General features: G+C 43.2%; 1 protein-coding gene across 1 annotated transcript in view; it reads right to left on the bottom strand.

Moving 5' to 3' along the window:
* SFI1 (Sfi1 homolog, spindle assembly associated (yeast)) overlaps nucleotides 1-19,516 on the bottom strand; it is a 116,944-nt gene that overhangs the window by 20,923 nt on the left and 76,505 nt on the right. Inside the window, exons 7-13 of the mRNA XM_012657962.1 lie at nucleotides 16,764-16,920; nucleotides 14,691-14,852; nucleotides 12,734-12,804; nucleotides 11,583-11,675; nucleotides 9,445-9,542; nucleotides 7,939-8,005; nucleotides 4,023-4,153 (exon numbers count right to left, since the gene is read on the bottom strand). Coding sequence (XP_012513416.1) covers nucleotides 4,023-4,153; nucleotides 7,939-8,005; nucleotides 9,445-9,542; nucleotides 11,583-11,675; nucleotides 12,734-12,804; nucleotides 14,691-14,852; nucleotides 16,764-16,920 — 779 coding nt within the window. The remainder of the gene's footprint in view (nucleotides 1-4,022; nucleotides 4,154-7,938; nucleotides 8,006-9,444; nucleotides 9,543-11,582; nucleotides 11,676-12,733; nucleotides 12,805-14,690; nucleotides 14,853-16,763; nucleotides 16,921-19,516) is intronic.

Genomic DNA, 19,516 nt, shown 5'->3' with positions numbered 1-19,516 from the left:
TGATCTTCCCACTGTGGCCTCCCAAAGTTCTGGGATTACAGGCATGAGCCACCTCACCCAACCTCAAAATATATGTATTAATAACCAGCTACTTTGCTTTCAATTAAAAAAAATACATTAGAAAATGAAAAGGCAAGCCACAGACTGGAAGAAAATGTTTTCAATACCTATATCCAATAAAGGACATCCAGAACATATAAAGAACTTCTACAAATCAGTAATAATTTTTTAAAAAGACACATAACTCCATTTTAAAAACTAGGGAAAAGACTTGAACAGATACTTCACAGCAGAAGATACAATGGTCAATAACTACATAGTGTACACAAGTACATAATGAGTACAAATGGTCAGGCTATCTGGGACAGACTGGATGAAAATCAGCTCAGACTGAAGTGTAAAAGCAGCGCCACCATTAATCAGACGGGGAGAAGGGACACAGATAAGCCACTTGGCAAGGAAACGCTGTTTCTCCCAAGGTCATGCAGCTGTGGTAAAATGCCATAAAGACCCCTCTTTGAGTGATCATTGTTTCATTACCAATGATGCCCCAGGCAGGCTCTGGTATTTTCACTTACTACTGAGGATACCCATGACAGTGCTGAACCCTTAGTGAATCCCAGTTCTGCTAATCCCTCCCAATCTCATCTCCGAAACAGCAACCAATCGAAACTGATCCCAGCTCTCTTAGACGCTCCTCAGAATCCTGTGGGAGCCCAAATCCTACAAAAGCTGCTTCCCTGTGGTAGAACAGCATTCTGGAGTTATTCTGGAACTCCCTCCTTGGGGCATTCTGATTTTGTCAAACTACAGGCTTTTTTTCAGGCTGATTAGGCTTCAACAAGGTGTTCAACATCATTAGTGACCAGGGAAACGAGACAGTACTTCATACCCACTAGAATGGCTCAATTTAAAAAAATGACAATATCAAATGTCAGTGAGGATGTGGAGCAACCAGAATTCTCATATTCTCATATGGATATTTTCATATATTCATATTGCTGGTAGAAGTATAAAAATGATACAACCACCTATAGTGTTAAACACATACCTACCCTATGACCCAAAAGTCTACAGTTAGGCATTTACCCAAGAGAAATGAAAACATATGCCCACTAAAACAAATGTTCATGGGAGCTTTGTTCATAATGGCCTCAAACTGCAAACACCTCAGATGTGATAATGGGTCAACGTACTGTCATGTTCAGTAGAATACTACTCAGCAAACTAAAGACTATAAACGACTGGACTCCTGACACATAGGACAACATGCTCAATCTCAAAAACAGTGCACTGAACTTTAAAAGCCAGATATGAACTGGCTCAGGCCTATAATCCTGGCAGTTTGGGAGGCCAAGGTGGGAGGATCGCTTGAACCCGGGAGTTTGAGACCAGCCTGGGCAACACAGTGAGACCCTGTCTCTACAAAAATAAAAAAATTATCCAGGCTTGGTGGTGAGTGCCTGTGGTCACAGCTACTCAGGAGGCTGAGGCAGGAGGACTGTGTGAGCCCAGGAGTTCAAGGCTGCAGTGAGCTATGATTGCACCACTGCACTCCAGCCTGGGCGACAGAGCGAGACCCCAGCTTTAACAAAAGTCAGATGTAATAAATACTCTATGATCCCATTACATGAAGTTCAAAAACATGCACACCTAAACTAGGATAACTGAAATCAGAACAGTGGGTACCTACTGGGGTAAGACTGTGACATATGAGAACCTCCTGGGGTGAGGGAAATGTTCTGTATCTTGACCGGAATATTGATTACCCAGGTGTGTAATCTGTGAAATTGTCAAACTGTTTACTTAACATCTGTACCTTTCACTATATATAAATTTTACCTCAGAATAAAAGACGAGCCAATTTTATCTCACTCTCAGTATATTTTACTGGTGGGTTAATAAATTATCATTTTTAGCCACAATTCATGAGATTCTACCATAAATTCTGTCCGTATTCCTAAGACATTAAAAAATACCCTAGGAGCACAGAAGATACATATTTATCTGGAATTTTAATTTGCTAAACTCCAAAGCAATCCTATGAATATTTACTTACCATGAGAGTTACAAATCAATTCCAGGGGCTAGAGGGATAGTTAATATTTCGTACTGGGTACTCTGCTTGTATTTTACAGGTATTATCGCATTTAGTTTTCATGACAACCCTCTGAGATAGACCTATTATCAAATCATCCCCACTTTATTAATAAAATACATTCAAGGAGACTGGGGCTCAGAGAGACTGATTTGCTCAGCGTCACAGAGCTGGCAGGCGACAGAGCACAGATCTGACCTCAGGCCTGTCTAGCTTCTGAGCCAGACTCTCGATCATTCTGCTCATGAACAAGGCAGGCAAGAACTAAGTTTTCTAAATAGGTTCATCCAAACCGAAACGGGACAAAATCTAGATCAGGCCTTCGCCATCCTGCAAGCCTCCTGGCTACTCCCGTCTCCGACTCCCCCTCTACCCTTTGTCTCCAGAATGACGGCTCTAAAATCACCCAAGCCTGCTTCCCAGCAAAAATCCTTTTAGAGGCTCCTCTTGGCTACTCTGAAGGTGTCCTCAGTGTTTGGTCCCCCAGCATGCAAAACACAAAAAAGGAATAGAGCCAAGCATGACTACTTTTCAGTAAAGAATACAAAGGGGTGTGTTTCAAGTACTGAAGCCATTTCTCAAATGAATCGTACACCAGATGACAATACAGGAACTAGGTAAAGGCAAAGCTGCTGTGTTTGTAGAAGGGGGAAGAGGCAAGAGCTGTTCTCTTCTCAGCCCCTATTCCCTGCGGCCACCATCTAAAATAACTCCTTGGGCTTGGTGCTAAGGAGCCTGGAGTTCCTGCTGGTCTTCGCAAAAACTTGCATTCGGAGTCCTCCGAGTCCTCTAAATTCGAGATCACTGCGACTTTCCCCAGGGCACGTCCCTTCCTCTCAGCTCTCCATCCTAAGCTGATGTACGCTGTACTCTGGGTCATCTCCAAAACTGTCACTTTCCTAGTTCCACGTCCATCAATGACCTGCCTGTAGGATCAGCCTGATCCCCTCGGTCTGGCCCCCCTCATCACAGGAAGCCTCCCCCCCAGATACCTCAGTGCTCCCCGGCCACCCTCAGCACTAGCACCGAGCTCTGTTAAAACTTGCAGCTAACATAATTGAAGACACAAGGATCTAATCTTTTGAATTGTTTTTTTTAGCTGTTTCTTGTACGTCAGTCTTATCTCATCACAAAAATTTCACCTTTCTACAAAGTCATCGACAAGATCTTCCTCTTGATCAAGTAAAAATCTCCTGGACTTTGGAAACAGAGATCTGAATTTAAACCCTGGCTACTGACTGTCCATGATCAAGCCATTTATCATTTTGAACCGATTCTCTCAGGGCTGCTACGAGAAGGAAATTATTAATGAGGATAATGATGCCGCAGGCAGAATAAGTTTATGTATTTGTTCTCTTTTTTTCATCACAATGCCCACCACAGTGGCAGGCACACAGTTAGTCATTAATAATTTCTCCATTACGTTCTACCACGTAGTAAGGACATGCTATGGGCAAGTTTGCCCCCATGGGAGCTAAAAAGATGTAGCTTTGCTCCTTGACCTTTCCAATTTTGTTGATGACTATAATTTCAAGACTTCAAAAAGCCAGGTCTAGCAGAACAGGAACTAAGTGTTTCAGGGAAATTACACTCGAGAATGTCTGCCAAGGCGACGCAAGGTCCCACCACGCTCTGATCCAGAAAGCTAATGGGCAGCTTTAATGGAGCACTCAGAGGCTTGTGACGAGGGTTACAAACAGGCTGTTCTGAAAGCATTTATAATACAGACAAAAGTTTTCCCGGGGGAAATGCTGGCTCTCTTTTCCTGCCACATGAAATCAATGAGCCCACATTATTGGGAAAACGAAGAAGAACCGAGGCCTGGGTGGCTGGGAGGCTGAAAAGCAAAGCAGATGGGCTCTGTGGTTGGCAGCGTTAGACCTGGGACGCCCGCCCTGGTGCAGAGAGGAGCTGCACAGCATACCTGCGAAACTGCGCTGCTCGTGCATCGAGGACACTTTCCTGCTGGCGCCATCTCCAGAGTCTACACCATGCGTGGAAGGCAGCGGGCAGGGCTCTCTGCTGGAAATGACTGTCTGCTCTGGCCTGCAGCGACTAGAGTAAAATAATGAATGGCCTTTGTACATTTTTTTTACATGACCTTTCAGGGTCACACTCCTGAGAGTGGGTTGCTTCCTATATAATAACACTGAGAAAAAGATGAAAATCATTATTTTTTTTATCTTTGCCAATATGCTAGGAGAACAATGAAATATGGGTGAAAATTTTTCACTTTTTAAAAGTGGCTTAAGCATCTCTTAACACACACATACACAAGAATATATGTATATATAATATCCCCCCATGACTTAGGTGTTCATACTATTGCCTGTTTTACTATCTGTCAGCATTTAGCTCAGTGATATGTACAGACTTTTTGAACCTTGAAAAATGTGTTAGTCTTTTGTCACGTGTGTTATATTTTTTCCACCCTATGTCTTTTGATTTTGTTTATAGTGTTGGTCATAGATTCTTTAATCTTTATGTAATTATAAAAGTCTACCATTTCACCAACATATCAGTAGGAAGGCAGTCAATGGACACTAGAATATACTGTATGTGCCTCCATGATCCAAAACTTTGGGGAAAGAAAGCATATATGCATGTGAAGAAGTTTGAAAAAATAGCTGCAAATTCTCTGATCCTCATTCATTGAGAAGTGGTCTATGTCCCCTCCCCTTGGGTCTGGGCAGGATAGGGACAGCTTTCACCAACAGAGCATGGTAAAAGTGCCACTACGTGATTTCTGAGGCTACAGAAAGGGCCATGCAGCTTTTGCCTCATTCACTCATTTTTGAAGCCCTGATGTCTGACTACCCGAGGCCACCATGCTGTAAGGAAGCCCGAGCCTCACAAAGAGGCCATATTTGGCCTCTGGTTAACACTCCCAGTCGAGCCCAGTCTTTGAGTCACTCCAATCCAGGATCTAGACATGTCAGTGAAGAAACTTCTAGATGATTCCAACACCCTGCCATTAGAATCTTCCCAGCTGAGGCCCCAATAATCATGAAGCAGAAACCAGCCATCCCCACTATGTATTGTCTCAATTTTTGAGCAACAGAATTCTTAAGCATAATCCAATGGTTGTTGTTTTATACCACTGAGTTTGGGATGTTGGGATGATTTTTTACATAGCTATAGATAATTGGAACAGTATGCATGTGTGTGTGTGTGTGTGTGTGTGTGTGTGTACACACATGGGCACATACATTCCTACCCGCACAGAGGAAAAAAAGACACCAGGTTTACTCATCAAATGTCATCTTAAGAGGCAAGATTATGAGTGTCTTTATTTTCTTCTTCTTTATGTCTTTCTATACTTTCCAAGTTTTCTAATATATGATGTTCATATATTGCTTTTCTTTTTACTTTTTATTATGGGTTTTTTTAAATGTAAACAAAAGTAGAAACAATGGTATAATGAATCCCCATGACCCTCTCATGCAGCTCCAACAGTTAGCAAACATTGTGCTATCCTGTACACGGCTGTCCCTCAGTATCTGTGGGGGATTGGTTCCAGGACCCCCAGAGGATACCAAAATCTATGGCTACTCAAGTCCCTTATATAAAATAATCTAGTATTTGCATATAACCTACACGTCCTCTCATATACTTTAAATCATCTCTAGATTATGTATAATATCTAACACAATGTAAATGCTGTGTAAATATTAATAGTTGTTATGCTGTGTTGTTTAGGGCTGCGGACCAGTACTGGTCCATGGCCTGTTAGGAACCAGCCCTCTCCTCCATCACTCATATCACTGCCTGAGCTCTGCCTGCCCCCAAACCCCCAACCCATCCGTGGAAAAATTATCTTCCATGAAACCAGTCCCTGGTGCCAAAAAGGTTGGGGACTGCTGGTTTAGGGAATAATGACAAGAAAAAAGTCTGTACGTGTTCAGTACAGACACAACGATCCATTAAAAAAAAAAAAAAATGTTTTTGATCCATGATTGGTTGAATCAACAGATGTGGAACCCACAGATGTGAAACCCATAGATACAGAGGGCTGCCTGTGTATTACTTTTTAAAAAGAAAAACCCACAATGAATAACATTTTTATCTTTTCAAGAATAGAATAACTGATGTGCTCCTGGGATAGCTATACCAAGAGGTGATGTTTAGGTTGTTAGCTTGAGATTTAAAAGCAACAACTAAGCAGTGCTCCTACTATTTTTCAGACCTCCTATGCCTTTGAAAGTAGCCCATGCTAGAGCAGTGCGAGAGACGAGAATGCTGACCCTGGGCTCACCACCAGTGCTGAGCCCTGTGTCAAGGACAGCTCTCTCTTTCCAGGAAGGAAATAAAAGAGACCCGCTGCTCTCCTCCTTAAATAAACACAACCTTTCAACCGTGACACTCGTGGTCTTTTTCTAAAAGGCCTCCTTCCCTACCTTCTCTTGAGCTGGTATTAAATGACCTTAAGAAAACAAGTGGTAGGGACCTTTCAAAACCGGCCACATATTCCAAAGGGATGTCAAAGAATGCAGTAACTGTAAGAATTTCCTAGGTGTGGAAGGCAAGGGTGACACGGAAATAAGCCATGCCGTGGATTAGTACCATCGAAACCCTAAGAACTGAGATGATCCTTGGGAAAAACTCTGAAGTGATCAATGGCAGTTTGTTTGTTCGTTTGTGCTTTCATTTATCCAAGTACCAGTCGGCACATCCCCCGTGCCAAGCACTGTGTTGGGCTAAGCAGGAGAGAGAGACAGGCTGTACTCTGAAGGAGCTCACAGCCTGGCAGGAGAGCGGCCAGTGAACAATCATGCGATGACTGTTCTAATAAAGCCAAGCATGTGGGGGTGAGCCGGGCTGGGGGAGCAGGAGAGCGCAGAGTACCTTCAAGGAGGACCGGCAGCTTGGCTGGTCAGGGTGCAGCTGTGAAGGAACGGAGTGGTAACTGGAAAGATGGGGAAACAGATAGGGACCAGCTCTTGAAGGAGTTTGTAGACCCTGCTAAAAATCTGGATTCTATCCCCAAACTGTGGGGGGCCAAAATCTTCAGATTTACATGTTAGACTCTAGCAGCAGATACAGGTGGGGAGGGGAGGGCAGCAGGAAAATAACTGGGAGGAGTTTGGTTTGTGTCTCCCTCTGTTTCACTGCCAGGGACGGCCAAGAAGGGGCACTTTTCACAGCAATGCTCAAGCAGACATCATTCATGAACACACATTCCCACCGAGTATAAATGTGCCTTTGAAATCCTTCTAAGTGCAGCATTCCAGACTGTTACTCCCAGTCACTATAACTGGCCTGCAAGATCATATTTATTCGCCACCCTGGTGCTAAATGGAGTCCTGTAAGAGCAGGAATTTTGTCTCCTTGTATCACAGTTGTATGCTCGGTGCTTAGCACAGTGTCTGTGGCACAGCAGTTGCTCAATGAGTATTTCTTAAACGGAATTGACTCTTTCTCAACCTGCCTCTACAAATTTGTCATCCTGACCCCTGGGGGACCTGCATGTCACAGCTTAGCACTGGGATACAGCACTTACACTCTGCACCTCTCCCCATACCCGCTGCAGCTCCCGCTGGGTGAGGGGCTGGCTGACTCACATCATAAATGAGTTTGAGTAAAGACGAATGGCTGAGAAGAGCTCACGACTCTCAGAGAACACCTGCATTTTCACAGCAGATGAAGAAATGGGAGTCATGCGGACTTTCTGACATCAACAGTGGGGACTGGAGGAAATGCCTTTGAGCTTTTTCAGCACCCTCCCTTCCAAATCAGAACAATGAGACCTCTTGGCGTAGGCCTTTTCCAAGAATCTTTCCAAAGCAAATGGATCCAAGAATGCAAGCCAGGAGAGCCATCTGCTGTAAAGAACTCCATACCTGCTGGTATCGCCTCTTCTGAGTATACTGTAACCACAATTTGATACACTTGCATAGCAATGTTATCCTGAAAGAAAACAGAGAACACCAAGGTACTGACCATCCTCATCTTCAGGTTTCAGGTTTTTTAAAGTTTGTTTTGTTTTTAAAGCAGATAAATCTGGGTATAGTTACTTCTTGAGAGTTAAAGGCACCCCATGGGCTTACTAGTTTCATTCTAGGAGGGAGAGAGGGCATTTAGATATATTTAACATGAAAGCTGTCAAACCCTGATTTTGGACTGTGGCTTGCCTAAAAATGTTAACAATTTTGTTGTAAACCTAATTAGACCACGAAGCACAGTATCTCTGGAACTTAGAAAATATGTATAAAATCCTTCAGATATCCTGAACTTCCTGGTTTTATGGCCAAACTCTGGGGCTCATTTAGACTACCTGGGTCTATGACATGCTCCCTTTCACAGCTGGTTTAATAAATAAGGATTTAGAATAATATACCTTGACAACTCTGAATTGAGTCAGTTAAATATTGGGATTCTCATTGACTCATTAAAAAATGCTCCAAAATTGGCCGGGCATGGTGGCTTATGCCCATAATCTTAGCACTCTGGGAGGCCAAGGTGGGAGGATCACTTGAGGTCAGGAGATAGTAACTAGCCTGAGCAAGAGTGAGACCCCGTCTCTACTCAAAGTAGAAAAAATTAGCCAGGCATCGTGGCACGTGCCTGTAGTCCCAGCTACTTGAGAGGCTGAGGCAGGAGGATGGCTTAAGCCCAGGAGTTTCAGGTTGCAGGGAGCTATGATGATGCCACTGCAATTTAGCCCAGGTGACAGAGCAAGACCCTGTCTCAAAAAAAAAACAAAAAAAAAACCCAAGCTCCAAAATTGGACGTATGACTATGCAAATTAAGTGGATTATACTGTGGGGAGGAGTAGGGATGGAAAGGAAGGGGAGGAAATATCAAACATTTCTGGCAGCAAGAAAGTTAATACACAGTGGTTATCTCTGAGGATTAAGATCAAAGAGTTGCAGGGAGGAGGCCAGGCAACTTTTATTTTTCATTTTACACCTTCCTTCCTATAGTCTTGAGTTTTCCTCACAAATATGTAGTGCTTCTATTTATTTATTTTAAATGAATGACTAGCACCAAAATAGAGGACACTTCCTGCAACCTTCCAAACTGAGCCACAAATACCCACCTGGCCTGACCCTTCTCTTTAACACTAGCAATGCATGAATTCTAAGATGTGAGCATCTTAAAAGCTATAGGACTGACGCAGTGAGCTACCAGGCATAAACTTCAGACTATAGTGGCTAAGAACCAATATAAATATCCTCATTCTACCTCCCATCTAATCAGCCAAAAATAAAATGCAAATTCAGGAACCACTGGTTTACAAGCAGAGCCTCTGACCCCAGAAGGCCCTTCTGAATCTGCCACACCTAACTTGAGGAAGGGTAAGTGATCGATCACTCCTGGAAAATGGATGAAGCCAGAGTCCCTACCTGTAGTGGTCCCAGGCGGCACACAGTAAGGGGAGATGCTCTTTTTCCTCTCTCTGTTCAGTCCGAGACTGCCAGAGGTTCCAGAACCTGCACAGCAGCTAAAAGACGACAGGAAGGAAATGGAAATTTACTAAAATGAAGGAATCCTTCTCCAACAGACTGTGAGCTTCCCCAAAGCAGAAATTATCTCAACTTGGAGCAGCCAACATACAATGGGTTTCAAAATAATTATGGCTGAAGTATAGAGCCAGCTGAGCCAACGTTAAAGGCAAAAAGATGGTTCTTCCAGTCTATGGAAATCTGGATGAAGAAGCTATTGCTAATCTGGGCCTCATGGAAGACAAGGCTTTTTTTTTTTTTTTTTGAGACAGGGTCTTGCTCTGTCACCCCAGCTAGAGTGCAGTGTCATCATCATAGCTCACTATAACCTCTAACTCCTGGGCTCAAGCGATCCTCCTGCCTCAGCCTCCGGAGCAGCTGGGACTACAGGCGTGCGCCACCACACCCGGCCAATTTTCCTATTTTTTGTAGAGATGGGGTCTTGCTCTTGCTCAGGCTGGTCTCTAGCTCCTGTGATCCTCCCACCTCAGTCTTCCAAAATGCTAGGATTACAGGCATGACCCACTGCACCTGGCCCCGCCATTTTAAAAAGTCATTTTAGAAATTAAAACTGATCTTATTACGTACTACCATCTATGAAGTAGTCGAGAAGAAATGTTTAACTTCAATCTAATCAAAGCTTTAGAACTAACATATCTAGTTTATGGATATTATATAAAGGGAAATTAAATGAATCAAAAGGAAATAACCAGATAAATCAACTATGGAACATTGTACAGAATAATTCTCCTGTCCTTTTCAAAAAGTCAACGACATTTAAAAGAAAAAAGTGTACATTATGCTCAGTGAAATAAGTCTGTCATGAAAGGATAAATACTGCATGATTCCACTTATGAGGTTTCTAGAGTAATCAACATTCATAGGGACAGAAAGTAAAATGGTAGTTTCCAGGAGCTGGAGGGAAGAGGAAATGAGGAGTTAGTGTTTAATAGGTAGAGTTTTGGAGGTACAGAGTTTTAACAGGTACAAATGTTTTGGAGACGGATAATGGTGATGGTTACACAACAACGTCAATGTACTTAACATCAGTGTTGTACAATTAAAATGGCTAAAATGATAAATTTTATGTTTTGTGTATTTTACTACAACTCAAAATTTAAAAAAAAGTTAAAAAACAGAAATGTGGTTGGAGGAAGAAATTGTTCTAAATTAAGAGCTTTAATAACTAAATGTAGTTAGTGATCTTTAACGGAATCCTGGTCTGAAAAAAAGCCATTTTAAAGGCATTTTGGGGAAAACTGTGGGAATTTGAATATGGACTGGGTACTGGAGAATGCTAGGGAATCACTGTTAATTTCATTAGGGATGATAATGATATTGTAGTTACATGAGAAAATTTCTTTATCTTTGGGTGATGAATCTGAAACATTTAGGTACAAAGTGTCATGATGTCTATAAATACTTTGAAATGATTCAGCAAAAAAAAAAAAAGCAAATATAGCAAATATTAACAATTGTTAAATCTAGGTAATGAGTATATAGATGATAATTATATTACTTTTTCTGTTTTTCTATATGTTTGAACATTTTTCATAAAACAATAACAGGAAAAAAAAATCCACCCTTTTATGCCCAGAAACAAAATTGACAAGTAGAGATAATGTTTGCTGATCTTGGGTAAACAAACCACTGAAGTGAATAGACTTACAATGGAAACACGACCAAAGCCTCCTATGATCCGAGACTTAAAGTGTATTTTTATCACTACATCCCCAAGGTCAGGGTTAAAATCTATAGTCCCTGACCTCTGAGTCAACTATCCATTTTCTTAGCAAACATAAAAACTGGATTAAACAAAGCAAAAAACAGGAGTTTCTCTATCAGCAGGTTTGGATTCCTCCCAAAAAAATAAGAACTAAGGTTTTGGAGTCTAAAATCTGCACAAATCTTTGAGCACAGAGATGTAAAAAAAAAAAAAAAAAAAAAAAGAGTTCTGTTTAATTCGGCAAGACGCTCCCCCAAAAAAAGACAGAGAATGGCCATCAGAAGAAGTCCCCTGATACGAACATCACCCTCACCGTGACATCATGCTGCTGATAAGCGAGATTCCTTCTTATTCGATGGAGGTGGGCACGGGTCACATTGTCTTTTAGGGCTCTAAAGCAAAAATACTGCACAAAGAAGAAAGGACACAACCGATTACAAAGACTAGAATCAGTAAAGTCTGTAAAAGAGTAGATGAAGGCAGGCGGTGCCCCAAATCAGGGCAGAGAAGCTCAGTCAGAGCTTCTTACAGCTGCTCCATTTCCCTCAGAGCGTTTCTCTGCTTGGAAACTCGAACCGGAGCCTAACGCAGGCCGGCCTGCACCGTAGGCACTTACTCAACATTTGTTGTGCCAGTCCCTGCTGTCCATCTGTCCTACCCAAGAACACACACACCCTCACCTCTGACCAGGAGAGACTCCCATGACCCAGATCAGAATTCTACAGACAAAGGTTGAACATCGACTCTTGCCTCTCAAAAAAGAGACAGACTTTTTGCCTATGGTTGTTTTTTTGTTTTTTACCATGTGGAGTCAGCGGATACATTTACATAACTATAAATGCAGAATTGCTGGAATGGAATAAGGAGTCCTTGGTGAGTAGAGGGTTGGGGTGGTGGCAGCATACCCAGGCCTGGCTCCAGCTCCATCAATATCACCTCACGTATGACCTAAGCAAAGCCCATCTGTCCCCATTCCCCCATGCCTTGGGCTTCAGTTTTCTAAGACGGAAGTGATTAGGCTGGATTAGGGGTTTTCCTATTGTGCTCTGTGGAACCCCACGAGCCCCTGAGAGTGTTTGAAGACCACCTACCTCACGTGGCAGGGGAGGGAGAGAGTAGCTGGTAGAACAGGGACTGACTCCCAGGCCTACTTCAACCACAGCATCGATGCTTTGGCCTATTTTACAGATTAGCCACTAAAAAGGGGTTCTACCATACAAAAAAAGCCCAGGACTAGACAACCTCTTAGGGTCCTTTACAGCTCCAGACCCCTCTGACCCCACGCCATTACCATTTTTGATCCAAAATTAAAACAGGGACACCCACAACGAAAGGAGGGCTTCATGACCAAAGCTAACCCATAACTGGCTGCACTTAATGAGTGGGATGGGTGTTGGGCTCCCCAGGAGTGAATGCCTGAGCAAGGCCGCCAAGTGGAGCTGTGCCAGGCTGTGGTGCTCTTACCAGCAGGCTGTGCCTGCGGTGCTCTTCTGCCATCTCATGCTGGGCAGCTTCTTCCGCGTGCAGCAGCATGTCTGCCAGGAAGTTAAGGCCTCAGTCTCAACAAGGTTCCCGCCCCCAGACAGTGCATTCCCAGTGACCCACCTGAAGGGTCATGGCTGCAGGGGGTAACAGGCTCAGCAGGTGAGCCAATGTCCCCCATCTCCTCCGCATGACCCAGGGAAACAGTGGGCAAAGGGGAACCATGTCAGTTACTTATCAAACAGCTGGCCTTGTGTTCCTCCCCTTGGATGCCATTTGATGAGGCAAAAAACATCTGAGATAAATTACCACCAATTTCAGTAAACACTTCAAAATCACCATATCAAAAAGCAGAACCTGTTCTTTCCCCTGGCAAGGAGATCCAGTCGGATGTTTGAACTAAAAACCTTGGGAGTTATTTTCAAACCTTTCTCCTCCTGCTCTGATCTCAGTCACCAAGTACGTCTGCTCTCCTCCTAAATCTCTCCTCTCCCTCCCCTCCTGCTCTTCTGTCCCCCCTCCCCCTCCCCCATTACCAGGCAGTTCATCTGACTTGTCCCTGCATAAGTGAGCCTCCTCCCATAACTGGTCTTCCCCTGCTAGCCTCCCTCTTCTACTCCAGAATTATCCTTTCTAAAGCACAAGCCTTTTTTTTGAGACAAGGTCTTGCTCTGTCACCTGAGCTAGAGTACAGTGGTGTGATCATAGCTCACAGCAACCTCAAACTCTTGGGCTCAAGCAATCCTCCTGCCTCAGTTTCCTGAGTAGCTGGGACTACAGGTGTGTGCTACCACACCTGGCTAATATTTTCTATTTTTTTGTAAAAACTTCTAACGCCAGGTGTGTTGGCATGTGCCTGTAGTCTCAGCCACTCAGGAGGCCGAGGTGGGAGGATCACTTGAGCCCAGGAGTTTGAGGCTGCAGTGAGCTATGATTGTGCCTGAAAATAGCCCACTGTACTACAACCCGGGCAACACAGCTAGACCCTGTCTATTAAAAACAAACAAACAAAACTCCAGAGGCTTCCACCTCTGCCCTCCCACCATCCACACCCCCACAACTCACTATAGATTCTTAAATGTTCTTCCTCACCTCTAAGCCTGTGTAAATGCCATTCCTTACACACGAAATGTCCTTCCCAACCTCTCTGCTGGGTGAACTTGTCATCTCCTAAGACTTAAAGTTCAGCTACAACATTACCTCCTTGGCTGAATCTCCACACCGACTCTCACAGGACTTGATACAAATATTTATTGCGCTGTATTTAAAGACTTTTTTTCATGTCTATTTTCTCCACTATGTTAGTCTCCGAGCTTCCTTGTATCCCAGAACTTAAGCAGGAGTTTAACACAAAGCAAGACTCTGCTGTGACCTTGAAAATTTTTTAGCTCCCGAGTCTCTGTTTCTTCATCTGTAAAATGGCGACAGTCACACCTACTCCACAGGGTTGCTAGGAGGATTAAGAGGATAATGCATGATGTCTGCAATGCAGTAAAAGCTCAGTGAATGGAAGCTATGATCACAGTGACGGTATCGCCAAGAAAAAAGATAGCTGGGGCTATTTCCACCACCTAGTGGGTGGAGAAAAGCAATGAAATGATAGCACGAAAGAATGTTAATCAGGACAGTGGGATTAGCTCTGAGGGAAGGAGGGAATGCAGTCAGGGAAAAGGTGTTGGAACTGTTCTGTTTTTTAAATTGGGTGGTGAATACATAAGTGTTCATTTTATTATTATTCTTTAAAATGTAAGTATGTAAGTACTCTTTTGTATGCATAGTCCCAAATAAAAAATTTTAAAAAGAAGTCATAGAGACGAGGCTGTCTAAAATTGTTTGGTAGTTGTTTCCCACGTTATCTTGTGACTTTTGTTTTACGTGCTGCTGAGTGCATGCTGTCCTGGCTGAGGTGATGGACAGGCCTGGTATCTGAAAAGGATACAGTGCTTCCAGTGCGTAAAGGCCCGCCGCAGCACCATCCTCCGGGCCAGCTCCTCCACCCGGGCACGGTGAGTGTACAAGCTCTCCCTCCGCTCCCAAGCCCACTGCCAATCATAGAAGTGTATCTGGAGCACAGTGACACGATGGAATCGCTCAGCCATCTCTGCAACACAGACATAACCTAAGTGCTGCTCCCCCAAGGTTGGTAGATGAGCTTGAAGCATCTTTAAGACAAGTAGAACCCTGCCACTGGCAGAGAGTAGGGATTCAAGGCTGCTCTCACAAAAAATCTTTAAGTTTTTGTTTTTTTTTAAGAGAGAGAGTTTCACTCTGTTGCCCAGGCCAGAGTGCAGTGCACATGATGGCGCACTATAATCTCAAACTCCTGGGCTCAAGCGATCCTCCTGCCTCAGCCTGTAGCTAGGACTACAGGTACATGCCATTACACCCAGCTAATTTTTAAATTTTTTATAGAGATGGGGTCTCAATATGTTGCCCAGGCTGGTCTCTAACTCCTGACCTCAAGCAATCCTCCTGTCTTGGCCTCCCAAAGCACTGAGATTACAGGCATGAGCCACTGTACCTGGCCTAAAAGTTTGTTAAACAGTGGAAGGTCATTAGGAATCCCTGAGCTACATCTCCTCACTTTGGGAAAAGAGAAAAGGTATGTGATTTTAAGGAAGATGATGCTATAAAATCCATTAAATCAAAGGGATGAGGCTTCTAGTTAGACATTAACAAGCAAGAACGGAGACTGTTGTTTTCAAAGAGGACTCTGTTTTATGTTTGCCTCTATAGGGCTGTCTCCTGGATAGGACTTAGGAACTGAGTCATGACATGGGATTCAGTCGCCATGCTTGCAAAGGCTTTTCTGAGCTTTCAGCCAAGCTGATCCTGGCTGCTAGCTTCATATCCTTTTAACAATAATCAGCTAATGGTCTGAGGAGCTGAAGCCCAGGAAGGGGAAGGGAATCAGACCTGGAATCTGAATGCTATAATTGGAGGCAGGAGTTAGTGTGTAGCTTATCGCACTAAACGGCTTAATGTTTTGATTCACCTTCCAGGCTTGGGCAACTGGATTGCTGGTCCATGGTTATTATCCTCAAATGAACACAATCAAACTCTCCCAAAAGACAAGTGTTGGTAGGCTCGGAGATTTCTGCAGGGAGGGCTGGGCAAAAGCCAGAATCTATAATCCAGTGTCCAACACAATGCTTGACTCAATTCTGTGTAAACTTGATAAACTTAAGTACAAAAAGTATACCAACAATCACGTTTCTATGTATTATTACTTCTGAATCTAACTGGGGAACTAAAACCATAAAAACAGTATACAAAAACTTAACAAAATAAACATGCATTTGTATAATTGGGGACAAATAGAAACAATCTACATGTCTATCCACAGGAGAATGGCTAAGTAAATTAAAGTAAGCCATCCTATAAAATATAAATAGTCATTAAAAAAAGCTTACGATAAATACTTAAAGATGTAGGAAAGTATTGATTAGCTGCATGAAAAAAAGCAAGCTATAAAACTATAGGTATCATATTAATCATAATATGGGCCAGGAATGGTGGCTCCTGCCTGTAATTCCAGCACTACCGGAGGCCATGAGTCTGAGACCAGGCCTGGGCAACAGAGTGAGACCCCCATCTCTACAAAAATTTTAAAAATTAGCCAGTCATGGTAGCATGCACCTGTAGTCCTAGCCACTTGGGAGGCTGAGGTGGGAGGATCACTTGAGCCCAGGATTTTGAGGTTGCAGTGAGCTATAATCATGCATGCTACTGCACCCCAACCTGGGTGACAGAGTGAGACCCTATCTCCTAAAAAAAAATCACAGTATTTATAGCATAATTAAAAAACTATTTGGATAAAATATATGCATAGATGAAAAGGCCAGAAAGAAATAAACATGAATCGAAGATGATGTGTTTTCCTCTTCAATATCCTTTTACCAAAATTTGTAGCATAATGTGGTTACATTTCTTCTTAATATAGTACCACTGGCAGCAGGAGAGTAAAATTGTGACCAGACCTTCTGTCAAGAGCCCAGGGCTTCTTTCTCACCGTTCTGCTGTCTCTTCATCCTGCGGATGTGCAAGTATTCAAGCCAGGCCTTCAGGAATCTCCGCTTTTGCCAGTGCTGATGGTGTTTTGCTGCGGAGACCATCTTTTCTTTCTCCCTCTGGTCATGCAGGAACTGTTCCCGCCACTGTGACCAAGCCTGAAATCCAGAGAAAGGATAACAGTCAAAGGAGAGGCAGGGAAACTGGGGTGAATACAGGTAAGGAGGGAAAAGAGAAACAGAGACATGCCCTGGAAAAGCTAAAATTAGAAACAAGAAGTGGCGATTCCCCAGCAGGATCATAAGCTGCGGGAATCTGGGGTGAAAGGATCTTTAAGAAGACTATAATGCTTCCAGAAAGTAATCTTTTTCTAGATTAAAAAAAAAAAGAGGGAAAATAAAATCAACAAGCAGACAAGAAGCAGGTGTGATATAATTAAATCAGATCTAGGATAGGCGAAGCTCAGCCTTTTCTTCCAAAGTGGGAGGAAACCTATTGGGAAGAGGCCCTTTCTCAGGCAGGTTAGTTTCAGGGAAGCGCACCTATAGAAGTTGACGGTGTACAGGAGGATCCCCTTAAGACTATTCATAAATACACCCCTAGAAAAGTCTTCGCGTATCGTCAGCAATAATGCATGCCCTAAAGATGATTTAGACGAAGACTTCATATTGTCTTTTCTTAAACCTGTAACACCTCTTCTCCTTTCCTTACTCTCAAGTGAATACCATTCTTCCTATTTCACCATGAAAATAAAAGCAATCAAAAGAGAATTTCACAAGGCCCCACCATGTCTACCCACCTCCCATACACAGGCCCTGCCTCCTCTCTCTCCAGCTACCTGGGATAAACTGTCCACGCTCCCATCCAAGGTCACCCCGCACTGTGGCTACATCCATCCTCTCTCACCTTCTCAAGTTTATCACTTGGCAATTTCCCCTCTCTTCTGCATCATCAGTTTTCACTATTAGATTTTAAAAATCAGCATATGAATGTACTATTATTTCTCCCATCCTAAAAAAAAAAAAAAAAATCCCTTCAGGATGTGACAACTAAAAGCAGTGGGTGACCTTTGAATGGACTCTGGACCAGACATGAAAATAGTAATATACAGGTTTAATATGAACTGCATATTACATATTATAATAATATTAAATGTCTTGGATACAATAATGATATCGTGGTTATGTGGGAGAATGTCTTTTTTTTAGGATATATAAGCTTTAGGATACACTTTATGTTTACAATTTTAAAGTAGATCATAAAAATAAATATATTTATATACTCAGGGAGAGAAAGCCAATGTGGCAATATGTTAACAATGGGTTAAACTAGGTGAAGCATATACAGTATCTACCTTTTCTGTGATTTAGTATTTGTCAAAAGTAAAAAGTTGGCGGGAAAGATTACTGTCACAAAAAAATACTTCCTGAAAGAAATAAAGCAGTGATTCTCAGACAAAGCAACACCCCTCTCTAGACCACACTTCGCTATCCAGCTAGCTTTCTACTTCTTTCCTTTCCGAGCTTCTAAAAACAGCTTGGAAAGAACTTTCTTTTCTCCCAGGTAGACTTCCTTGAACCCACTCCCACCGGTTACAGAAACTGCTCTTATCGGTGCACCAACGGTCACCTCCACGTTGTTCAATCCAAAGGTCAAATCTCGGTCCTCACCTCCCCTGACTTTCCAGAGTGTCTGACAAGTGTCACTCCTCCTTCTCCTGCTTCCAGGATGCATCCAGGTCCCTCCTCTGTTCCTGTTGCTCACTCACAGGCCCTGCTTTGGAACCTCTCTTCCAGCTACACTCGCTCCCTTCATTCTTTCACCTACTCTTGTGGCCTTAAATAGTATCTGCCTACTGAGGACTCCCAAATTTACATCTTCTGCCTGGACTTGTCCTCAATACTCCACAAACACATCCCGCTGCCTCCCTGACATCTCCCAGTGGATACTCAAAAGATCCATCACACTGAAGATACGGAGTTTGGATTAGAGCTCCTCCTAACCTTTTCCCACAAACCTGCCTCTCCCTGAGTCTTCCCTGTTTCAGTAAAACTCCACTGTTCTAGTTGCTTGCGTCAAAACCTGGGAGTCATCTTGTACTCTCTCTCTGAGACGTCCCATCTCATCTATCCATTAGCAAATCCTTTCGGTGATACCCACAAAATATATCCAGAATCCAACCATGATTTGCTAGCATCCTGCAAAATCTCGCCTGGAATGCTGACATAGCTTCTTACTGTTCTCCCTGCTTTCGTCCTTGATCTTGTCCGGTCTACTGTTAACACCAGAGGGGTCCTTTTTGGCTTCTTTTGGCTGTTATGTCACTTAAATCTCTCCTTTTTTTGTGACAGTTCCTCTCCCTGCCTTTTTTCTCTTTCATGCCACCAATCTATTAGAGAAACTAAGTCATTTATCCTACAAAATGTTCCACATGTTGGATCTGGCTGCTTGTTTGTTCCTCTGAATCTTATATTTCCTATAAACTGAGAGATTTGTGTCAGGCTTGTTTGGAGCCACATTCGGTTTTTTAGGCAAGAACGTTTCACAAGTGTGCCTGAGCCCGCCCTGTTGCGTAGTACCATGAGGTGCCCCACGTCTGGCTGCTGCAGCTGTTGCAATGCCAAGACTCTTTAGTGGCCTCAGAGAGCACTTAGCCTGATTCTTCCTCCGTTTCCCCAGCACCCTCTCACCTGGTGACTACTGCCCAGATCCACGTCCTCATTAGGGGTAGCAGACCAGTGATTTTCTAATTCC

The sequence above is a fragment of the Propithecus coquereli genome, unplaced genomic scaffold, assembly GCF_000956105.1.
Source record: "Propithecus coquereli isolate 6110/MARCELLA unplaced genomic scaffold, Pcoq_1.0 Scaffold567, whole genome shotgun sequence".
NCBI classification, from domain to species: domain Eukaryota; kingdom Metazoa; phylum Chordata; class Mammalia; order Primates; family Indriidae; genus Propithecus; species Propithecus coquereli.
This window is presented reverse-complemented; position numbering and strand designations above follow the sequence as displayed.